Genomic DNA, 23,452 nt, shown 5'->3' with positions numbered 1-23,452 from the left:
GCTGCACAGCTATTTTCAGGTTTCTCCAGAGATGTTCGATTGGGTTCAAGTCGGAGCTCTGGCTGGGCCACTCAAGGACATTCAAAGTCCTGTCCTGAGGCCACTCCTGCGTTGTCTTGGCTGTGTGCTTTGGGTCGTTGTCCTGTTGGAAGTTGAACCGTTGCCCCTGTCTGACATCCTGAGCGCTTTGGAGCAGGTTTTTATCAAGGATCTCTCTGTACTTTTCTCCGTTCATCTTTCCCTCAATCCAGACTAGTCTCCCTGTCACTGAAAATCATCCCCCCAGCATGATGCTGCCACCACCATGCTTCACCGTAGGGATGATGCCAGGTTTCCTCTAGACGTGACGCTTGGCATTCAGGTTTTTATCAAGGATCTCTCTGTACTTTTCTCTGTTCATCTTTCCCTCAATCCAGACTAGTCTCACTGTCACTGAAAAAATCTCCCCAGCATGATGGTGCCACCACCATGCTTCACCGTAGGGATGGTGCCAGGTTTCCTCCAGACGTGACGCTTGGCATTCAGGCCAAAGAGTTCAATCTTGGTTTCATCAGACCAGAGAATCTTGTTTCTCATGGTGTGATAGTCCATTAAGTCCCTTTTGGCAAACCCCAAGCGGCCTGTCATGTGCCTTTTACTGAGGAGTGGCTTCCATCTGGCCTCTCTATCATAAAGGCCTGATTGGTGGAGTGCTGCAGAGATGGTTGTCCTTCTGGAAGGTTCTCCCATCTCCACAGAGAAACTCTAGAGCTCTGTCAGAGTGACCATCGGGTTCTTGGTCACCTCCTTGACCAAGGCCCTACACCCAATTGCTCAGTTTGGCCAAACGGCCAGCTCTAGGAAGAGTCTTGGTGGTTCCAAACTTCTTCCATTTAAGAATGATGGAGGCCACTGTTCTTGTGGTCCTTCAATGCTGCAGAAATGTTTTAGTACCCTTTCCCAGATCTGTGTCTCGACACAATCCTGTCTCGGAGCTCTACGGACAATTCCTTCGACCTCATGGCTTGGCTTTTGCTCTGACAAGAACTGTCAACTGTGGGACCTTATATAGACAGGTGTGTGCCTTTCCAAATCATGTCAAATCAATTGAATTTACCACAGGTGGACTCCAATCAAGTTGTAGAAACATCTCAAGGATGATCAATGGAAACAGGATGCACCTGAGCTCAATTTGGTGTCTCATAGCAAAGGGTTTGAATACTTAAGTAAATAAGGTATTTTTGTTTTTATTTGTAATATATTTGCACCCACATTTTTTTAAAATAATATTTGATATAATGGGATATTTTGTGTAGACTGATGAGGATTAAATATACACTGCTCAAAAAAATAAAGGGAACACTTAAACAACACAATGTAACTCCAAGTCAATCACACTTCTGTGAAATCAAACTGTCCAGTTAGGAAGCAACACTGATTGACAATAAATTTCACATGCTGTTGTGCAAATGGAATAGACAACAGGTGGAAATTATAGGCAATTAGCAAGACACCCCCAATAAAGGAGTGGTTCTGCAGGTGGGGACCACAGACCACTTCTCAGTTCCTATGCTTCCTGGCTGATGTTTTGGTCACTTTTGAATGCTGGCGGTGCTTTCACTCTAGTGGTAGCATGAGACGGAGTCTACAACCCACACAAGTGGCTCAGGTAGTGCAGCTCATCCAGGATGGCACATCAATGCGAGCTGTGGCAAAAAGGTTTGCTGTGTCTGTCAGAGTAGTGTCCAGAGCATGGAGGCGCACCCAGGAGACAGGCCAGTACATCAGGAGACGTGGAGGAGGCCGTAGGAGGGCAACAACCCAGCAGTAGGACCGCTACCTCCGCCTTTGTGCAAGGAGGAGCAGGAGAAGCACTGCCAGAGCCCTGCAAAATGACCTCCAGCAGGCCACAAATGTGCATGTGTCTGCTCAAACGGTCAGAAACAGACTCCATGAGGGTGGTATGAGGGCCCGACATCCACAGGTGGGGGTTGTGCTTACAGCCCAACACCGTGCAGGACGTTTGGGATTTGCCAGAGAACACCAAGATTGGAAAATTCGCCACTGGCGCCCTGTGCTCTTCACAGATGAAAGCAGGTTCACACTGAGCACGCGACAGACGTGACAGAGTCTGGAGACGCCGTGGAGAACGTTCTGCTGCCTGCAACATCCTCCAGCATGACCGGTTTGGCGGTGGGTCAGTCATGGTGTGGGGTGGCATTTCTTTGAGGGGCCGCACAGCCCTCCATGTGCTCGCCAGAGGTAGCCTGACTGCCATTAGGTACCGAGATGAGATCCTCAGACCCCTTGTGAGACCATATGCTGGTGCGGTTGGCCCTGGGTTCCTCCTAATGCAAGACAATGCTAGACCTCATGTGGCTGGAGTGTGTCAGCAGTTCCTGCAAGAGGAAGGCATTGATGCTATGGACTGGCCCGCCCGTTCCCCAGACCTGAATCCAATTGAGCACATCTGGGACATCATGTCTCGCTCCATCCACCAATGCCACATTGCACCACAGACTGTCCAGGAGTTGGCGGATGCTTTAGTCCAGGTCTGGGAGGAGATCCTTCAGAAGACCATCCGTCACCTCATCAGAAGCATGCCCAGGCGTTGTAGGGAGGTCATACAGGCACGTGGAGGCCACACACACTACTGAGCCTCATTTTGACTTGTTTTAAGGACATTACATCAAAGTTGGATCAGCCTGTAGTGTGGTTTTCCACTTTAATTTTGAGTGTGACTCCAAATCCAGACCTCCATGGGTTGATAAATTGGATTTCCATTGATTATTTTTGTGTGATTTTGTTGTCAGCACATTCAACTATGTAAAGAAAAAAGTATTTAATAAGATTATTTATTTCATTCAGATCTAGGATGTGTTGTTTAATTGTTCCCTTTATTTTTTTGAGCAGTATATATTGTGTATATATATATATATATATATATATATATATATATATTTATATATATAATTATTTTAGATTAAGGCTGTAATAAAATGGCCGTAATAAAAGGCCATAAAAGGCTGTAATAAAATGTGGAAAAAGGAAAGGGGTCTGAATATTTTCCAAATGCACTGTATGTTCCGAATTTGAAAAATATACAATATGTTAGGAATTCTCAAAACGTACTACATGTTACGAATTTGCGAAATGTATGATATGAATTCTAGATAGGTGGCTAGGTGGCTAATGTTAGTTTGCTGGCTAAAGTTAGCTAGGCTAGGGGTTAGGGGCTAGGGTTAAGGTTAAAGTTACATTTAGGAGTTAGGTTAAAGGGTTAAGTTTAGGGGAAGGGTTAGCTAAAACAGTTAAGGTTAGTGTTAGGGGAAGGCTTAGCTAACATGCTAAGTAGTTGCAAAGTAGCAAAAAAGTAGTTAGTAGTTGAAACGTTGCTAATTAGCTAAAATGCTAAAGTTGTCCATGATGAGATTCAAACTCAAATCTTTTGAGTCGTTAGGCGTTCGTGTTATTCACCCACCCATCTACAGCTGTGCTGTCTTAATTTGACCTGTTTCTCACAGCAGGAAAATAATCCTGCAGCAACAGGAAATGTGAGTTATTATGTGCATTGTAATTCATGGAAATTTTTGTATGGGTTGATATATTTTATGTCAGGGCAAATCAAGTCTGACATTTTTAAGTGGAAATTACAAACCTTGGAAGCCTTTTTAAACACTACCTGCACCGCAGAAAAATTATCTGTGACAACAGAGTGATCTAATTACGATAGCAGATTAGTAATTGCACAGACATTGAAGTTGCATTAGGCAGATTGAAAAAGCCTGATTAACAAGAATCACTAAAATGTCCCGGAGTAGCACTTTGCCAAAAAGCTGCCTGTCGCACCATCTGACTGAAATAACGAGGAACAACCAACAGCTTGTTAATTGCATAATCTATAATATTAGTACATGCCAGATGTGACGGGTTACTGGTGTTCCCATCTCTCTCTTGTTTCCAGGCTGACGATTTGCTGCTGCTACACTATTTGCAGACACAATGGGTCATTTTCCATTTGCAATTTTAGAGCTGAAGTGAGTTGACAATCAGTGCGGGGACGGCAGGGCCATGCTTCTCTAGACTAGCTCTGTTTCTACTCAGCGGGTAATGAGGAACTGTGGTTGTAATCGACCCCAGTGACTCCCTGGTACTGAAACCCAACTAGTTCCAAAATAAGGAAGGGAAGTGATTCAGTAGAGTTCTCTCGGCAATGCTTTTGCTCTCGAAAAACAAACAAACAAACCAACAAAACAACGGGAAAAATTATCGCAATAACAAAACAAACTTGAGAGTATTCTGTTGTGAAAGATCAGGTCCATCTGAAAGAGGAAATTGCATCCACAAAAGGTATGATGGGTATTGCACTGGTAATACAGAGGCTTTCCTCAAAGATTAAGTTGTTATAGTGACTAGATAGTGACTATCTGGCATGAAGTATAGTCATGTGAAGTGTACAGTACACCTGCCGATAGAGAATTGACCATTCTACTCAGGTAGTAGTATCTTCTGTCAGATATCGATTCACTGGGAGATGCTGATATGTGGAGTCTCTTGGTAGTTGATACAGTCTCAGACCCACCGGGGACTGCAGAGTCAAAGCTCCCACCCAGAATCTGTCCAGAATAAATTAACATTCAGCAGCTTTGTCCATCCTATACTGTATCTTCCCTGTTATTGTCTGTTGGAGGTTGTGTTGTGTCTACTGCACTGCCTCCCATATAGCTCCTTTTAGTTTGTGTGGCTATCTATCCACATACCGCCTCCTATGCTTTTCTGCTAACCAATGTGTATTCCTATAAAATACCAGATAATACAATATTTACTGTGACATACTGTACTTTTTAAAAATGTTTTACAGGTAACTGGCTGCCAGTAAATTCCCTGAAGAAAAAAAACTGGAATGTGTTACAGTGTAGAATATGACACTTCAGAGTGCTGGACAATGGAGTGAGTGACAAAAATCATGAAGAATATCAAACAGATGCAAGCAGAGCTGCCTATTCCTCTTCTGTATTGTGTCTAGTGCAGCTTGGGCGAGCCGCCGTCTGTCGTTTTACTGTAAAGGAGAGCCTACTTAATTAAAAAACATTTTTTGTTCCACAGACAGCATTTGCTTCCTTTCTGTCACTGTGGTCCCCTAAGCTTGTAATATAATACACTGCTGAAAAAAATAAAGGGAACACTAAAATAACACATCCTAGATCTGAATGAATGAAATAATCTTATTAAATACTTTTTTCTTTACATAGTTGAATGTGCTGACAACAAACTCACACAAAAATAATCAATGGAAATCCAATTTATCAACCCATGGAGGTCTGGATTTGGAGTCACACTCAAAATTAAAGTGGAGAACCACACTACAGGCTGATCCAACGTTGATGTAATGTCCTTAAAACAAGTCAAAATGAGGCTCAGTAGTGTGTGTGGCCTCCACGTGCCTGTATGACCTCCCTACAACGCCTGGGCATGCTCCTGATGAGGTGGCGGTTGGTCTCCTGAGGGATCTCCTCCCAGACCTGGACTAAAGCATCCGCCAACTCCTGGACAGTCTGTGGTGCAACGTGGCGTTGGTGGATGGAGCGAGACATGATGTCCCAGATGTGCTCAATTGGATTCAGGTGTAGGGAACGGGCGGGCCAGTCCATAGCATCAATGCCTTCCTCTTGCAGGAACTGCTGACACACTCCAGCCACATGAGGTCTAGCATTGTCTTGCATTAGGAGGAACCCAGGGCCAACCGCACCAGCATATGGTCTCACAAGGGGTCTGAGGATCTCACCTCGGTACCTAATGGCAGTCAGGCTACCTCTGGCGTGCACATGGAGGGCTGTGCGGCCCCCCAAAGAAATGCCACCACACCATGACTGACCCACCGCCAAACCGGTCATGCTGGAGGATGTTGCAGGCAGCAGAACGTCTCCAGACTCTGTCACGTCTGTCACATGTGCTCAGTGTGAACCTGCTTTCATCTGTGAAGAGCATAGGGCGCCAGTGGCAAATTTGCCAATCTTGGTGTTCTCTGGCAAATGCCAAACGTCCTGCACGGTGTTGGGCTGTAAGCACAACCCCCACCTGTGGACGTCGGGCCCTCATACCACCCTCATGGAGTCTGTTTCTGACCGTTTGAGCAGACACATGCACATTTGTGGCCTGCTGGAGGTCATTTTGCAGGGCTCTGGCAGTGCTCCTCCTGCTCCTCCTTGCACAAAGGCGGAGGTAGCGGTCATGCTGCAGGGTTGTTGCCCTCCTAAAGCCTCCGACACGTCTACTGATGTACTGGCCTGTCTCCTGGTAGCGCCTCCATGCTCTGGACACTATGCTGACAGACACAGCAAACTTTCTTGCCACAGCTCGCATTGATGTGCCATCCTGGATGAGCTGCACTACCTGAGCCACTTGTGTGGGTTGTAGACTCCGTCTCATGCTACCACTAGAGTGAAAGCACCGCCAGCATTCAAAAGTGACCAAAACATCAACCAGGAAGCATAGGAACTGAGAAGTGGTCTGTGGTCCCCACCTGCAGAACCACTCCTTTATTGGTGGTGTCTTGCTAATTGCCTATAATTTCCACCTGTTGTCTATTCCATTTGCGCAACAGCATGTGAAATGTATTGTCAATCAGTGTTGCTTCCTAAGTGGACAGTTTGATTTCACAGAAGTGTGATTGACTTGGAGTTACATTGTGTTGTTTAAGTGTTCCCTTTATTTTTTTGAGCAGTATATATGCCATTTAGCTTGGACACTTCTATCCAAAGCAATTTACAATCATGCACGAATACATTTATTTTAATGTATGGATGGTCCTTGGAATCGAACCCACTACCCTGCCGTTACAAGCGCCATGCTCTACCAGCATAATACCTCAGGAAGCTATCTAATTAAACATACAGTATATACTGTCTGCTGGAAACACTGGGGAATAGTCAGCTAATCCATCCAAGCATGGTCTTTCACTTCAATAAAAAAATAATCAGCCCGTAGTTATACTCTGCATTATCCAACAGTACAGTGAATCGACCTGTCATTAAATAGTCTCCCTAGGCGAACAGGTTGCCCCCCCAACCCCCTATGTAAACAATGTTCCAGCATAGGTCTGGGATTTCCGAGACTAGTCGTTGGCAATCATGAATTCCCTATTTGGTATATATTGTTAGGGATGTGTGTTGTAAAGACAAATATATGATATTGTCACAGTCAGTTTGAAGAATGATGTTGTTTTGCTGCACAAACATGTGAATATGTCAGAGAGAGAGAGAGAGAGAGAGAGAGAGAGAGAGAGAGTGTGTGTGTGTGTGTGTGTGTGTGTGTGTGTGTGTGTGTGTGTGTGTGTGTGTGTGTGTGTGTGTGTGTGTGTGTGTGTGTGTGTGTGTGTGTGTGTGTGTGTGTGTGTGTGTGTGTGTGTGTGTGTTTATCTTCTACTTCACAGCATTGACTGTACTCTTGCCCCATATGACCCTATCAGGGAGATGCAGAGCCAGAAAGCGTAGTGGAATAGAACTGGGAATGCAACCCATTTGAGATCAATAAGCCCAAAGCATGGTCTCTCCCTGTAGATTTTCTTGTGTGCTGCATGTTCATGTGGCCTTGAAGGACCTTGAAACCGGTGTGGTATAATTTATTCCCACCCAATTGAATACAGTGCCTTGCAAAACCCTCCTTGGATTTCTTCACATTTTATTGTGTTACAAAGTGGGATTAATATGAATTGAATTGTAATTTTTTTGTCAACACTCTACACAAAATACTCTGTAATGTGAAAGTGGCAAAAAATAATATTTTTTAAGATTAACCGAAATGTTATAAGTAAAATATAGGCGTTGCATAAGTATTCAGCTCCCTGAGTCAATGCATGTTAGAAAAACCTTTGGCAGCGATCACAGCTGTGAGTCTTCTTGGGTAAGTCTCTACGAGCTTTAAACACCTGGATTGTGCAATATTAGCCCATTATTATTTTCATAATTTGTCAAGCTCTGTCAAGATGTGTCTGTTGGAAAGCAGACTGAACAAGGTTTCCTTTAGGATTTTGTCTGTGCTTAGCTACATCCTGTTTCTTTTTATCCTGAAAAACTCCCCAGTATTTGCCCATGTCAAGCATACCCATACCATGATGCAGCCACCACCATGCTGGACAATAAGAAGGCAGTTACTCAGTGATGTGTTACATTGTGTTAAATTTGCCCCAAACATAAGGCTTTGCATTTAGTCCAAAATGTGTACTCCTTTGCCATCTTTTTTGCAGTATTACTTTAGTGCCTTGTTGCATACAAGATGCATGTCAATCAAGTCATTATTGTGGAGTTACTACAATGTTGTTGATCCATCCTGAGTTTTCTCCCATCACAGCCATTGCTCTGTAATTGTTTTTAAATCACCAATGGCCTCATGGTAACATCCCTGAGCCGTTTCATTCCTGTCCTGCAGCTCAGTTCAGAAGGATGACTGTATCTTTGATGTGTCTGGATGGTTTAATATATAATCCACAGCATAAGTATTAACTTAACCAGGCTTAAAGACATATTCAATGTCTGATTTGTTATTGTTACCCAACTACCAATCACTATCCTTCTTTATGAGGATTTTGAAAATCTCCTTGGTCTTTATAGTTGAATCTGTGCTTAAATTCCAATACTTAACTGATGGTATAGGGGACAGAGGAAAGGTTAGTCATTCAAAAATCATGTCAGCCCCTATTATTTCACACAGAGTGAGTCAATGTCATTTATTATGTGATATGTCAAGCCAAATTTTACCCCCTGAACTAATTTAGGCTTGCCTGAGCAAAGGGGCTGAATACATATGCAATTACTATATTTTAGTTGTCAAATTTTTAGAAATAAAAAATATATATAATTTTTCTTCCACTTTGACATTACAGAGTATTTTGTGTAAATCTAATAAAATCTATTTGAATCCCACTTTGTAACACAATATAATGTAAACAAATCCAAGGAGTATGAATACTTTTGCAAGGCACTGTATGTCCCCACTGGGCACACACTGGTTGAATCAACGTTGTTCCACATCATTTCAATTAAATTACGTTGAACCAACGTGGAATAGACATTGAATTGACGTCTGTGCCCAGGGGGTCAATTGTTGAATTGTTTTCTGATGTGACAGTGTCCCTGTGGCTTGCCAACAGCTAGCCAGGACAATAGCTTTTCACAGGAAGAATGAACAGTATTTTTCACTTCCTGCAGTGACATCTTCTCCATTAACCTCTACCAGTCTCTCTCAGGTCCTATTCATGAGGTTCGTTTTGGGTAATTTTCATGTGCCCTTATACACCCTTTCATCATTAGTCATAGTGGAATGAGTGCAGTGTTAAACCAGTTTGAATTAGCTATGCGTACAACACACTGGAGCCATATCCCTTCCAGACCAAATGTCCTTAGACATATCAAAAGATATGAAATAAAATGAATGTGTGCATGTGAATATAAGACTTTGAATAGTACTAATTACACTAACCCCATGCCGATTACACTAATTAGGGCAATGATATTATTAAAATGTACATCTATAAGCCAAACTGAAAAGAGACCAAACAATGACACACACTTTTACTACTTTAACTTAGGCTAATGCATTGTTTTCTATTGATATTTAAAATGACGTTGTTTGCCAGTGGCACCTCCCTCAAGCTGAAGGCCACTGTATCTTCAAACTTAGGTGAGCAGCTTCAGACTAGAATTCAGCTTCTAGCAAATCTGCTCTCCCATGGGGATCTCTGCTCTGGTTACCACATTTAGATGAGAAGATGGTATGAGGCTATACAAATTAAATGTATTATCATTATTATTGTATTATCATTTATCTATTCACATTGGGGCTCCCAATGTATTTTGCATGGCAACACTTGGCAGGTGACTGGAAATGTGTACTCTTGTTGAGACTACTCACAGACAAGAGGTCAAGACATTTATGGCACAGGTAGTAGTGGACACACAGGTGGTAGTGGACACACAGGTGGTAGTGGACACACAGGTAGTAGTGGACACAGGTGGTAGTGGACACACAGGTGGTAGTGCACACACAGGTGGTAGTGGACACACAGGTGGTAGTGGACACACAGGTGGTAGTACACACACAGGTGGTAGTGGACACACAGGTGGTAGTACACACACAGGTGGTAGTGGACACACAGGTGCTAGTGGACACAGGTGGTAGTGGACACACAGGTGGTAGTGGACACAGGTGGTAGTGGACACACAGGTGGTAGTGGACACACAGGTGGTAGTGGACACACAGGTGGTAGTGGACACACAGGTGGTAGTGGACACGCAGGTGGTACCACAGAGTTGCTAGTTCAAGTCCTGCCCATGGTGCTCTCCCACTACCTTATGCCTTATGGTTACATAATTAAATAAATAAGAATAGCTAGTGTAAAGTATAGTGTACCTATTACCTATTATGAAATAGTATCCCACAATCTGGTTGTTTGGCTATAATATAAAATGAAAATGAATTAAATAAACATGATTCTACATATTTCCATAGCCTATACATTACATACCCTACACCTATTCAATTTCATTATTCATCCTTCTTTAAAACCACTTCATTAACTGTAATTAATAGCACATAAACTCTTTGTTAATACTGACGTTTTTATTTGACCTTTATTTTAGCAGGGAGTCCCATTTATATCAAGGTCTATTTTATAAGGGAGCACTCCATACACAATTTCCAAATACAACATAATACAAATATACAAGATTTCAAACACACTCAAGAGAAACAATCACATTCCTCAGTAAAGAGGTCCCCAATCAATAATTTGAACTATAGGAAATTGTACCATACTTGAACCCTGCGTTCATTATGACCATGCGGAGTTACCGACTGAGCGCTCTGGATTCTGCGAGAGGGAAGAGAAGTGATTACTGTATCAGCGCTAGCGCTAATCCGCTACATTGAGGCATGCGCTCCTTGTCACTGGTAGAAAGTCAGGTATTATTTGGCGCAATCGTGGACGGGCTGCAACGTTTTCAGCAACGTGGATGCTCGGGCTTCTAAACCGTGATGTAAAGTGGACAATTTACTGAGGACATCCACAAAATGAAGACACTAGTGGTAGGTTTTTTTTTAAACTCTTGGAAAGATCGAAGTTAAGGGGAAAATAGACATTTAGCCTACTTCTACAGTATCGTGCTGCTAGTCTTGTCTACTGTACTCTCCTGTTTAAACATTTTCCTGTCTCTCTGTAACAATGGGTTGGATGATGGATTTAAAGATTATAATTTAAAGAGTTCCAGAGTGCACAGCTGTCATTGTTTTTAAATCATAGAGCGCATCTGTTGTTTTGAGTAGGCCTAGTGGATGAGATGAGAAATATGAAATGTAATCACAGAAAGAAGATATATGCTGTTATTTGTCATCACACAACCATTTTTCTAAGCTGTTAACAGAGTTTAAAATGTCTCATTTGTCATTATATTGTACAATAGAAATGCTATAAATAAGTCACTAAAGCTGCGATATGTAGCTTTTTGGGGACCGGACAAAAATGAACATAGAAATATGTGATGGATCTGTCATTCTCTTTCAAAGCAAGTCTAAGAAGTGGTAGAGCTGTTCTGTGTGCACTATTTATATGCATCACGTTCTTAAATTGAGTTATTTTTCGGTTTTCTTTAGGCCTAACAGCTTCAAACAGCTGAAAATACAATATTTTTGGTTATTGAAAATATATTTCACAGCTGTTTAGATGGTACAATGAATCTCTACACTATACATTGACTTGTTTTGTCACATAAACTGAAATTAGGCGAACTAATAGTATAGTGCTTTTTTTTCTTCTTCTTGCAAACCGGTGGAGTACCTCATGATTTTACCAATTCCCTCCATATTATAGTGCCATGGGGTTATCGGCATTATCGTTATTACCATGGGTACCATTCTTATGGTTGTGTACAACAACAGCTTCGCCGACACGTCAGAGTTTCACTCAGAGAAGCCCGGGAAAGCGCAAGCTAAACCACTAAGAGTCCTATCATCAACTCTAGAGGGCTACACTGGACTCATCAATCAACAGGTAAGCAGTAGGCTGACTATTAGGGCTGGGTGATATGGCCAAAATATCATATCACTATATATATATATATATATATATATATATATATATATATATATATATATATATATATATATATATATATATATATATATATATATATATATATATATATATATATATATATATATCTTTTTTTAATTACAGTATTGTGGTATTTGGCAGTATTTTATGTTTTTGAATAATAAAAGTTCTAAATATTCTTTATGAGTAGTTCATGACCCTAGGGTGGAAATTCTAAGTGATTTCAATAGGGCTTTCTCCATCCTGAATGTTTTATATTGTTCAATCCAACTTCAAACCAAAAAAACGTTCAGCATTTCAATACATTTCTGCAGTTCCTGCACTTTTGTTATCATTTCCACACTGTACCCCACAGAGATGCATAATATGGGCAAAACGATCTAGGTTTACTTAATTGGTGAACTATTGGAATCATGGAAATAGAATGTTTAATCTAATTCTATAGTTGGAATATAGTGGGAAGCACCTTAAATACAATGTTTGACATGACAACGAATGAATACACCAGGAAGGAATTATTGACAGTGTCAGAGCTAAAGTGTTGGTCAGTGTTTCCAGGGAAACCTAATTAGATATTATATGACATGTTTTCTTACCTCATGTAGCTAGGTAACATACTCATGCTTCGACTACTCCTCTCTGATTTGGAAGATACCATCGCGCAAAAAAACATGCTTATCTAGGCCTACACCAGCACGGGTACCAGGCTGTATTAGCTAGATACGTTTTCTCTGACTTAGTTCATTTAGCAAGCTAACAATTTATTCTAGACAGAACTTGCTAAGAAAAGACAAACAAGCAGACAGTAGTTTTCAGACAGTAAGATACACAAACGAATAGTGTCATTATAGAACGCTTGTAGAAAGCAGCATCGTTGTCACCAACGTCTTTCTGCATCTGACCATGCAGACGGCAGAATGAATGACAAGAGAGTGCTCTCTCTTTGAGTGACAAGCGGCGGGGCTTGGTGTGGGATGCAAGCGTGCAGCAGGAGAGGGAGAAAGAAGACTCAAGTAACAAACGGAGTAAACCATAAAAACGTCCGTTACATACGCCTGATTTGCATATCACATTTAACAAAACAAACATTGAAATACCGTTATGCAAGGTAAAGTAAAAACCCAAACAGGTTCCTGCATCAATACTGGTATATAGTAAAATAAGGTACACTGCCCAGCCCTACTGACTAATAATGTGGTTTTCTGTAGAAAGAATGTATGGACAACCAATGCTGTCAGCAGACAGAGGTTGTTGCATGTATCATTTATTCCAAAGGCTTTGTAGCCTAGATATTTCAACATTTTCGGTATTCAGTAAATCCTATCTTCCAAAGCACTGTTTACCGCATGATCACTAGACTTTTCAATTCCCTGAGGCCCTTCGTTGCCACACACATCTTCATACAGTCTGTTTAAGGTTCAATCAATTGGTATTGGTGTTTTGGTATTATATTAGGAGTCCGATTAGCTGTTGCAATAGCAGCATCTACTCTTCCTGGGGTCCACACAAAACATGAAACATGAATACAGAACATGAATAGACAAGAACAGCTCAAGGACTGAACTACATACATTTAAAACAAACTAAGACGAGGGCTAATCGATTCCGTGTCTTTTGAGTACAGTTGTTATCTGTGGCCTTACCCGATATGTTGGGCATCAGGCACCTGAGAGGCACATTGATTGCTCTAGTGATGTTGTGCATTTATAATTCATGCTGCTCCCCCTGATATGTATTCAGTTGTCGTTCAGGTAATGCTGGCAGGTCAGCTCACATGAATATGAATAGCCCAGGTACTGTAGGCTACACTTGAAATGGCTTCTTGCTAAAGCTTTGGGGAATTCCCTTGAGCCAGACTGACTGGGTATAGGCCTTTGATAATGGTAACCGTTTGCAGTGTGTTTGAGTTCTGTTTCCAAAGCAGTCAACTAGGATGATTGGTAGTCAGATTAATTGTATTTATTTGTCGTGAAAGCAATGCAATTATAACAGGTTGTAGATTATACAGGGTTTGGTTTGGGGCCAGTTTAGGGGCTGTCAGTGTACTTTGCTGTATTAGTGTACTTTAGGTCTATCTGTCCAATATACTATGTGTCATTTCTTCAACTATTTTCCTTTTTGATGTACAGGTGGAGTATCTTAATTTGGTTAATGTGTTGTCGCTGAGAATTTTTCTGCACTGCAGGAAATTCAAATGAGCCTTGTGATTTACATAAAGTCACTGAAAAGCTGCAGATCTCTTTCTCGCTCGCTTAAACACTAAAGCACAAGAGAGAATAACTGTCATATTACTGTAGATCCTACTTTGACATTACAATGTACAAAAATGTATTTGAAATGCAGCCGTACACATCAACAACCATTGTTTTATATAGCTTTATAACACAAGATAGATATTGATCTCCATTACGACATACAAGTGTACACCTAAACTATAGCCTATTGTAGCCTATCACAACTCATTTCATGTTAGAATAATTACTTTTTTATAATCAAAAACGAAACTGGTCAAATTAAGATCCTACATCTGAACTGTGCACTGTTTTGACCATCAGAATATATTTCAGCTATGCACTTTTTCTTCAATTCAGATGTGAATTACTTACTTTTAGTAGTTGTTATTTGAATTGGGAAACAAATGCATGACAGAACTGAATATATAGTTTTCTTTCTTTATGATAAGTACTTGAGTGTAGTCTAGACAATGTTGTCTCCTATATTACTGCAGTATTCTCTTCGAGCTTGGCCGTATAGGTCTCGACAGGGAAGCCCCATCTCCAAATTCTCTCTGTAGTTTAATACGCTTTCTCCAAATTCATAATTTATGCGTGTGCCTGACATAAAATATTTAATGAGAAAACGTATTTTAAGGAGAAGCATCCTGTGCATAAAAGCTTCCCAAGTAGTCTCATACAAGAGCTAACCTAACCTGTATATCATATACAGTAGCTTTATTCATATACTAGCCTACTTTTCATTTCTCATACTCACAGAGCTATGGCGGAGAACACAGTGTTGACCTTAAAGTGGATCAAAAGGCTCATGATGTGTTTTGGTAACCATCCCCTGTAGGAGAAAGCTATTGCTCCTTTAACTTCAGGCTGTATAACAATCAAGCTGTGTATTGTTCCAAAATATCAAATGAAGCCATTGATAGTGCCTTTCATAATGCTGTCTGATTAAGATGGCATCTGCCCTTTGAACAAACAAACACACACACACCAGCAGACCACACACACACACACACACACACACACACACACACACACACACACACACCCTCTCTCTCTCTCTCTCTCTCTCTCTCTCTCTCTCTCTCTCTCTCTCTCTGACATATTCACATGTTTGTGCAGCAAAACAACATCATTCTTCAAACTGACTGTGACAATATCATATATTTGTCTTTACAACACACATCCCTAACAATATATACCAAATAGAATGTCATTTTATGCCGTAGTTTTAAGATTTCCCTGCACTGGAACTAATGGGCGTAGCCCAAACCATGTAAAACAGCCCCGGGCCATTATTTCTCCTCCACCAAACTTTACAGTTGGCACTATGAATTGGGTCAGATAGTGTTCTCCTGGCATCCGCCAAACCCAGGTTCGTCCGTCGGACTGCCAGATGGTGAAGCATGATTCATCACTCCAGAGAACGCGTTTCCACTGCTCCAGAGTCCACTGTCGGCGAGCTTTACAAGCAAGCATCCCAGAAAAGTGATCAAAATAGCCCACGTTAACATATGTAGCTTAAGAGACAAGGTTCATGAAATTAATAACATGCTAGTAACAAATGACATTCATATTCTGACTATCTCTGAAACTCACTTAGACAATACCTTTGATGATACAGTGGTAGCAATACAAGGTTATAACAGAATGCCAGTGGTGGAGGTGTTGCTGTTTATATTCAGACCCACTTTCCTGTAAAGATTAGAGAGGATCTCATGTTCAATACTGTTGAAGTAATATAATACAGGTTCATCTGCCTCACCTAAAGCCCATTATTGTGGGAAGCTGCTATAAACCTCTAAGTGCTAACAGACAGTATCTGGATAACATGTGTGAAATGCTTGATTATGTATGTGATATCAACAGAGAGGTATATTTTCTTGGTGATTTAAATATTGACTGGCTTTCATCAAGCTGCCCACCTAAGAAAATGCTTCAAACTGTAACCAGTGACTGCAACCTGGTTCAGGTTATCAGTCAACCTACCAGGGTAGTTACAAACAGCACAGGAATGAAATCATTAACATGTATTGATCACATCTTTACTAATGCTGCAGAAATGTGCTTGAAAGCAGTATACAGATCCATTGGTTGTAGTGATGGCAATATAGTAGGAAAACCAATGTTCTAAAGGCTGGGCCTAATATAGTGTGTAAGAGGTCATACAATAAGTTTTGTAGTGATTCCTATGTTGTTGATGTAAATAATATTTGTTGGTCTGTGGTGTGTAATGAGGAGCAAACAGACATTGCACTTGACATGTTTCTGAAATTGCCACTCCTATTTGCTATAACTTCAATTTAAGCCTACTAGAAAGTATGTGCCTTCAGGCCTGGAGGGAAGAGAAAGTCATTCCGCTACCAAAGAATAGTAATGGCTCAAATAGCCGACCAATCAGCCTGTTACCAACCCTTAGTAACATTTTAGAAAAAATTGTGTTTTACCAGATACAAGGATAATTTACAGTAAACAAATTGACAACAGACTTTCAGCACTCTTATAGGGAAGGACTTTCAACAAGCACAGTACTTACACAAATAACTGATGAGTGGCTGAGATAAAATGATGGTAAAAGATTGTGGGGGCTGTTGTGTTAGACTTCAGTGTGGCTTTTGACATTATCGATCATCGTTTGCTGCTGGAAAAACGTATGTGTTATGGCTTTACATCCCCTGCTATATTGTGGATAAAGAGTTACATGTCTAACATAACACAGATGGTGTTTTTTAATGGGAGCCTCTCCAACATAATCCAGGTAGAATCTGGAATTCCCCAGGCTAGCTGTCTAGGCCCCTTACTTTTTTCAATCTTTAATAACGACACGGCTTTGAGTAAAGCTAGTGTGTCTATGTATGCGGATGACTCAACACTATACACATCAGCTACTACAGCGACTGAAATGACTGCAACACTCAACAAAGAGCTGCAGTTCGTTTCAGAATGGGTGGCAAGGAATACATTTGTCCTAAATATTTCAAAAACTAAAAGCATTGTATTTGGTACAAATCATTCGCTAAACCCTAACCTCAACTAAATATTGTAATAAATAATGTGGAGATTGAGCAAGTTGAGGTGACTAAACTGCTTGGAGTAATCCTGGATTGTAAACATGGTCAAAACATATTGATACAACAGTAGCTAAGATTGGGAGAAGTATGTCTATAATAAAGTGTTGTCTACTGTACCTTCTTAGTAGCACTATCAACAAGGCAGGTCCTACAGGCCTTAGTTTTGTCGCACCTGGACCACTGTTCAGTCGTGTGGTCAGGTGCCACAAAGAGGGACTTAGGAAAATTGCAATTGGCTCAGAACAGAGCAGCACGGCTGGCCCTTGGATGTACACAGAGAGCTAATATTAATAATATGCATGTTAATCTCTCCTGGCTCAAAGTGGAGGAGAGATTGACTTCATCACGACTTGTATTTGACATGTTGAAAGCACCGAGCCGTCTGTTTAAACGACTAGCATACAGCTCAGACACGAATGCATACCCCACAAGACATGCCACCAGAGGTCTCTTCACAGTCCCCAAGTCCAGATCAGACTATGGGAGGCGCACAGTACTACATACAGTAGAGCCATGACTACATGGAACTCTATTCCACATCAGGTAACTGATGCAAGCAGTAGAATCAGATTTAAAAAACAGATAAAAATACACCTAATGGAACAGCGGGGACTGTGAAGCAACACAAACATGCACACACACACACATAATAACATACGCACTATACACACACTTACACATGGATTTTGTGTTGTAGATATGGGGTAGTGGATGAGGGGCCTGAGGGCACACACTTAGTGTGTTGTGAAATCTGTTATGAATATATTGTAATGTTTTTACAATTGTTTAACTACCTTAATTTTTCCAGACCCCAGGAAGAGTAGCTGCTGCCTTGGGGATCCATAATAAATACAAGTACACCACTCCAGCCGTCGCTTGGCATTGCGCATGGTGATCTTAGACTTGTATGCGGCTGCTCGGCCATGGAAACCCATTTCATGAAGCTCCTGATGAACAGTTCTTGTGCTGAAGTTGCTTCTAGAGGCAGTTTGGAACTCGGTAGTGAGTGTTGCAACCGAGTAAAGAATTTATTTTGGTGCTACGCGCTTCAGAACTCGGCGGTCCAGTTCTGTGAGCTTGTGTGTTCTACTACTTCCTACCACTGTGAGCAGTTGTTTCTCCTAGACGTTTCCACTTCACAATAACAGCACTTACAGTTGACCGGGGCAGTTCTAGCAGGGCAGGAATTTGATGAAACTGACTTGTTGGAAAGGTGGCATCCTATGACGGTGCCACATTGAAAGTAACTGAGCTCTTCAGTAAGGCATTCTACTGACAATGTTTGTCTATGGAGATTGCATGGTTGTGTGCTCGATTTTATAAATCTGTCAGCAACGAGTTTGGTTGAAATAACCGAATCCACTAATTTGAAGGGGTGTCCATATACTTTTGTAGATACTGTATAGTGTATCATAATGCAGAAAAGATAGGTCTCCTCTGCCTGTCTTCCTGGCTCCCTCAGGGTGTGAGTGATACAGGAGTAGTGAACCACGGCACCGTGAAAGGACACTGCGTCTCTCAGGTGGCGCCGGACAAGGAGAGGCTACAAAGGACAGGAGTTGAGAACAGGATAAAATCAGGAGCTGTGTCTGGAGCTGTTCTGTTCACGGTTGAATGGTTACAAGCTTCAGAGAGTTTTGGCTGCTATTGTACTGTACATGTGCAGCACAACTAAGTCCTCTGTTCTTCCAGCTTCCCAAACTTTTCCAGAAAATCAGAAGCAATTTAAAGTCCACTCCCAGCCAAGAGCTAGAATGTGATGGATGAAAGAATTGAGTAACTTGGACTAAACAGGATAGAAATACGTTTTTGTGTTATATTTGGTCTAAATCCAAGAAAAGACAGCACAGTGAGCACATCTAGTTGTTGTTCTCATTCTCCCCATCTCATAATATTGTGTCTGACACACATGTAGGATCTTCATTTGAGTCAGTGTGCTACAGCAGGAAAAGAATCCCGCAGCAACAGGAAATGTGAATTATTATGTGGATTATATTTTATGGATATTTTTGTAGGGGTTGATACATTTTTCATAAGGGAAAATCAAGTCGGAAATTACAAACTTCAGAAGCCTTTTTTATACATCAAATACCCTACAGGTTTTATATTTCCTGCATTGAAGGAAAGTTCTCCTGCAACAGGGTGATCAAATTAAGATGCAACATCTGTATTTATTATGTATTGAAAAATCTTCCCTTTTGTTGTCCTCTGCCATCCTATTGACAGCTGGCAGTATAGCTGCATGATGTATGCTGTACTTCATCAATCGCGGACTGCCTTATCTCAGAGTCTGCTCTCCCCCTGTGGGGACTCTCAACTTTAGCTCTGTACTGTAGCTTCCATTAGATCCAGAAAATCACTATCTGGACTCAGAGTCTTTGAGCCTGGTATCAATCACTCTCTGCACTCAGAGTCTTTGAGCCTGGTATCAATCACTCTCTGCACTCAGAGTCTTTGAGCCTGGTATCAATCACTCTCTGCACTCAGAGCCATTGAGCATGGTATCAATCACTGTCTGGACTCAGAGTCTTTGAGCCTGGTATCAATCACTCTCTGCACTCAGAGTCTTTGAGCCTGGTATCAATCACTCTCTGCACTCAGAGTCTTTGAGCCTGGTATCAATCACTCTCTGCACTCAGAGTCTTTGAGCCTGGTATCAATCACTCTCTGCACTCAGAGTCTTTGAGCCTGGTATCAATCACTCTCTGGACTCAGAGTCTTTGAGCCTGGTATCAATCACTGTCTGGACTCAGAGTCTTTGAGCCTGGTATCAATCACTCTCTGCACTCAGAGTCTTTGAGCCTGGTATCAATCACTCTCTGCACTCAGAGCCTTTGAGCCTGGTATCAATCACTGTCTGGACTCAGAGTCTTTGAGCCTGGTATCAATCACTCTCTGCACTCAGAGTCTTTGAGCCTGGTATCAATCACTCTCTGCACTCAGAGCCTTTGAGCCTGGTATCAATCACTCTCTGGACTCAGAGTCTTTGAGCCTGGTATCAATCACTCTCTGGACTCAGAGTCTTTGAGCCTGGTATCAATCACTCTCTGCACTCAGAGCCTTTGAGCCTGGTATAAATCTCCAGACCCACCCAGAGACGGTTGGAATGGGCCTCTGCTGCAGGGATTCTTGATCACACACATACACACGCGTGTGGTGTACACAACCCCACAACTAACCCCAATACAGCCCCAGCTGCATGAGACATCTCTTTCAACCTGAGGACAGAGTTATACAGTATTTACTGAAGGAGTCTATTTATGACTCCTTAACTTATGTGCATACCTTCTTTCATTCCACTGAGCTGGGTGGTGGTGGTGGTGGTGTTGGTAATAGTGGTGATGGTGGTGGTTGTGGTGGTGATAGTAGTGGTGGTGGTGGTAGTGGCGATAGTAGTGGTGGTGGTGGTGGTGATAGTGGTGGTGGTGGTGGTGGTGTTGGTAGTAGTGGTGGTGGTAGTGGTGGTGGTGATAGTGGTGGTGATAGTAGTGGTGGTGGTGGTGGTGGTGGTGATAGTAGTGGTGGTGGTATTGGTGGTGGTGGTGGTGATTGTAGTGGTGGTGGTAGTTGGTAGTAGTGGTGGTAGTGGTGGTGGTGGTGGTGACAGTATTGGTGGTGGTAGTGGGGGTGGTGGTGGTGGTGATAGTGGTGGTGGTGGTGGTGGTAGTGGTGATGGATCTGTGAGCTAGGTGGTGGTGGTGGTTGTGGTGGTTGTGGTGGTAGTGGTGGTGGATCTGTGAGCTAGGTGGTGTTGGTGGTTGTGGTGGTGGTGGTTGTAGTGGTGGTGGTAGTGGTGGTGGTGATGGTGGTGGTGATGGTGGTGGATCTGTGAGCTAGGTGTTAGTGGTGGTAGTGGTGATAGTAGTGGTGGTGGTGGTGGTGGTTGTAGTGGTGGTGGTGGTGGTGGTAGTGGTGATAGTAGTGGTGGTGGTGGTGGTGGTGGTAGTGGTGATAGTAGTGGTGGTGGTGGTGGTGGTGGTTGTAGTGGTGGTGGTGGTGGTTGTAGTGGTGGTGGTGGTGGTAGTGGTGATAGTAGTGGTGGTGGTGGTGGTGGTTGTAGTGGTGGTGGTGGTGGTGGTGGTAGTGGTGATAGTAGTGGTGGTGGTGGTGGTGGTTGTAGTGGTGGTGGTGGTGGTGGTAGTGGTGATAGTAGTGGTGGTGGTGGTGGTGGTGGTAGTGGTGATAGTAGTGGTGGTGGTGGTGGGTGGTGGGTGTAGTGGTGGTGGTAGGTGGTGAGTAGGTAGTGGTGGTGGTGGTGTGGTTGTGGTGGTGGTGGTGGTGGTGGTGTTGGATATGTGAGCTCTAGCTTATTTATGTCTGATCCTGGAGGCTGATAAAGGCCACACATATTTTGGTATTTGTTTCATTAGTCCATTGTTAACATAGTTTCAAAATGTTTTCATTTTGCATCTTATGATGCTGCATTTTGCGTCATATGATGCAAAATGCATCAACGGGTATCATTTCTGTAGTTTGAAAGTTATATATCTTGAAAACTCGATTGATGATAAGCAAAACATTTTGGGACTATGTCAACAATGGACTAGTGAAACAAATACCACAAGATTGTTTTTGGGTTGAGTTTTCCTTTAATCATGATGAATAACAGGAGAGGTTATTCCTTTTTACCTCCTACGTACCACGTACCACACAGTTCCTGCCCCACTGTCTGTGCTTTAGAGCTTTAGAAAATGAATATGACGTGTTTCCTCTCTAAGTCCCAGGAAGCTCCGATTCAGACTTCCAATAGACAGCTCTGCAAGCGTTATAACGTCAAAATACGTTCATTACTCACCAAATACAGTATGGAGTTTCGATGAGCAACTATCTTCATTTACTCCCGTTTTGACCGGTATGTACATCCAAAAAAGTTCTAATACACATTTACAAGCTACCGAACAAAAATGCCTATTCAGCACCTCCAGTGTATTGAGCTGTTGTAGACTTCCGACCTGTGTGTGGCAGTAATGAATGATTTACATTGGAGGTGCAGGAATAGGCATCTTTTCAGATGCTTGTACATTTTTATTTCAACCTTTTTTTGGAAGTTCCACCTGGCCGTAACGGGAGTAAGTGAAGATAGTTGCTCATCAAATCTCCATACAAAGGTTGGACCTTAACTTGATCACTCTTTTGTTGCAGAGAATTTTCCTGCTGCTTCAGGAAATTCAAATGAGCCTTGTGAATCCCTGAAAATGAGCAGTTCTCTTTCTCTCCATTTCGGAGCAGTCGAGTCATTGGGATCAGTGCTAGCTATCAAAATAATTTTGTCTATCGCTCGCTCAAATGCTAGGCCTAGGTCCTATTACTGCAACATCCAAATATACAAAAATTCCCGACTCATGTCCGTTACGTACAGTACCAGTCAAAAGTTCGGACACACCTACTCATTCAAGTTATTTAAAAAAAAAAAAAAAATTCTACATTGTAGAATAATAGTGAAGACATCAAAACTATGAAATAAAACATATGGAATCATGTAGTAACCAAAAAAAGTGTTAAATCAAAATATATTTTACATTTGAGATTCTTCAAAGTAGCCAACCTTTGCCTTGCTGACAGCTTTGCACACACTTGTCATTCTGAGAGTCCAGCCCAACTTGAGTTGATTTACAGTGGCGTCCATAATTCAAACCATCAGAAATGAGAACAGGTATGCAACTATCTAATGACTATTTTAGCATTACAGTAATGTACTGTAAAATACGTATGACTGCATAGTATTGCATAAACATTTGTAACTCTAAGCCATCCATTTACTGCACTGCAATGGATGAATGAGGTTGGTTATCAGGCTGTACTACCCTTTTTTGTACATTGTTTACAGTTCCTATGCTGAACACATACTGTGTTTGAATTCTGTACAGAGTGGAAAGGCAAAGACATCATGGAGGACGAGGACGCTTGTTTACAGATGTACAAGAGACTGCAATTATAAATATGGTTTTGGCCAACAATGCAATTAGGATTAGAGTGATAAGAGAGCATATCTTGAATAATGACACCATATTTAACAACATCAATGCTGTAAGCCTGTCGACCATACAACGCATCCTCCAACGGCA

General features: G+C 41.9%; 1 protein-coding gene across 1 annotated transcript in view; it reads left to right on the top strand.

Moving 5' to 3' along the window:
• The first annotated feature begins 10,891 nt into the window (after positions 1–10,891).
• The window catches only part of LOC106574022 (alpha-N-acetylgalactosaminide alpha-2,6-sialyltransferase 5), a 33,068-nt gene continuing 20,507 nt past the window's right edge, over positions 10,892–23,452 (top strand). Inside the window, exons 1-2 of the mRNA XM_014149532.3 lie at positions 10,892–11,061; positions 11,843–12,022. Of these exons, the coding sequence (XP_014005007.1) occupies positions 11,047–11,061; positions 11,843–12,022 (195 nt within the window). The 5' untranslated portion in view covers positions 10,892–11,046. The remainder of the gene's footprint in view (positions 11,062–11,842; positions 12,023–23,452) is intronic.

This window comes from Salmo salar, chromosome 16, assembly GCF_965601325.2.
Source record: "Salmo salar chromosome 16, fSalSal1, whole genome shotgun sequence".
Taxonomy (NCBI): Eukaryota; Metazoa; Chordata; class Actinopteri; order Salmoniformes; family Salmonidae; genus Salmo; species Salmo salar.
Note: the sequence above shows the minus strand (reverse complement) of the source record. Positions and strands in the feature narration are given on the sequence as shown.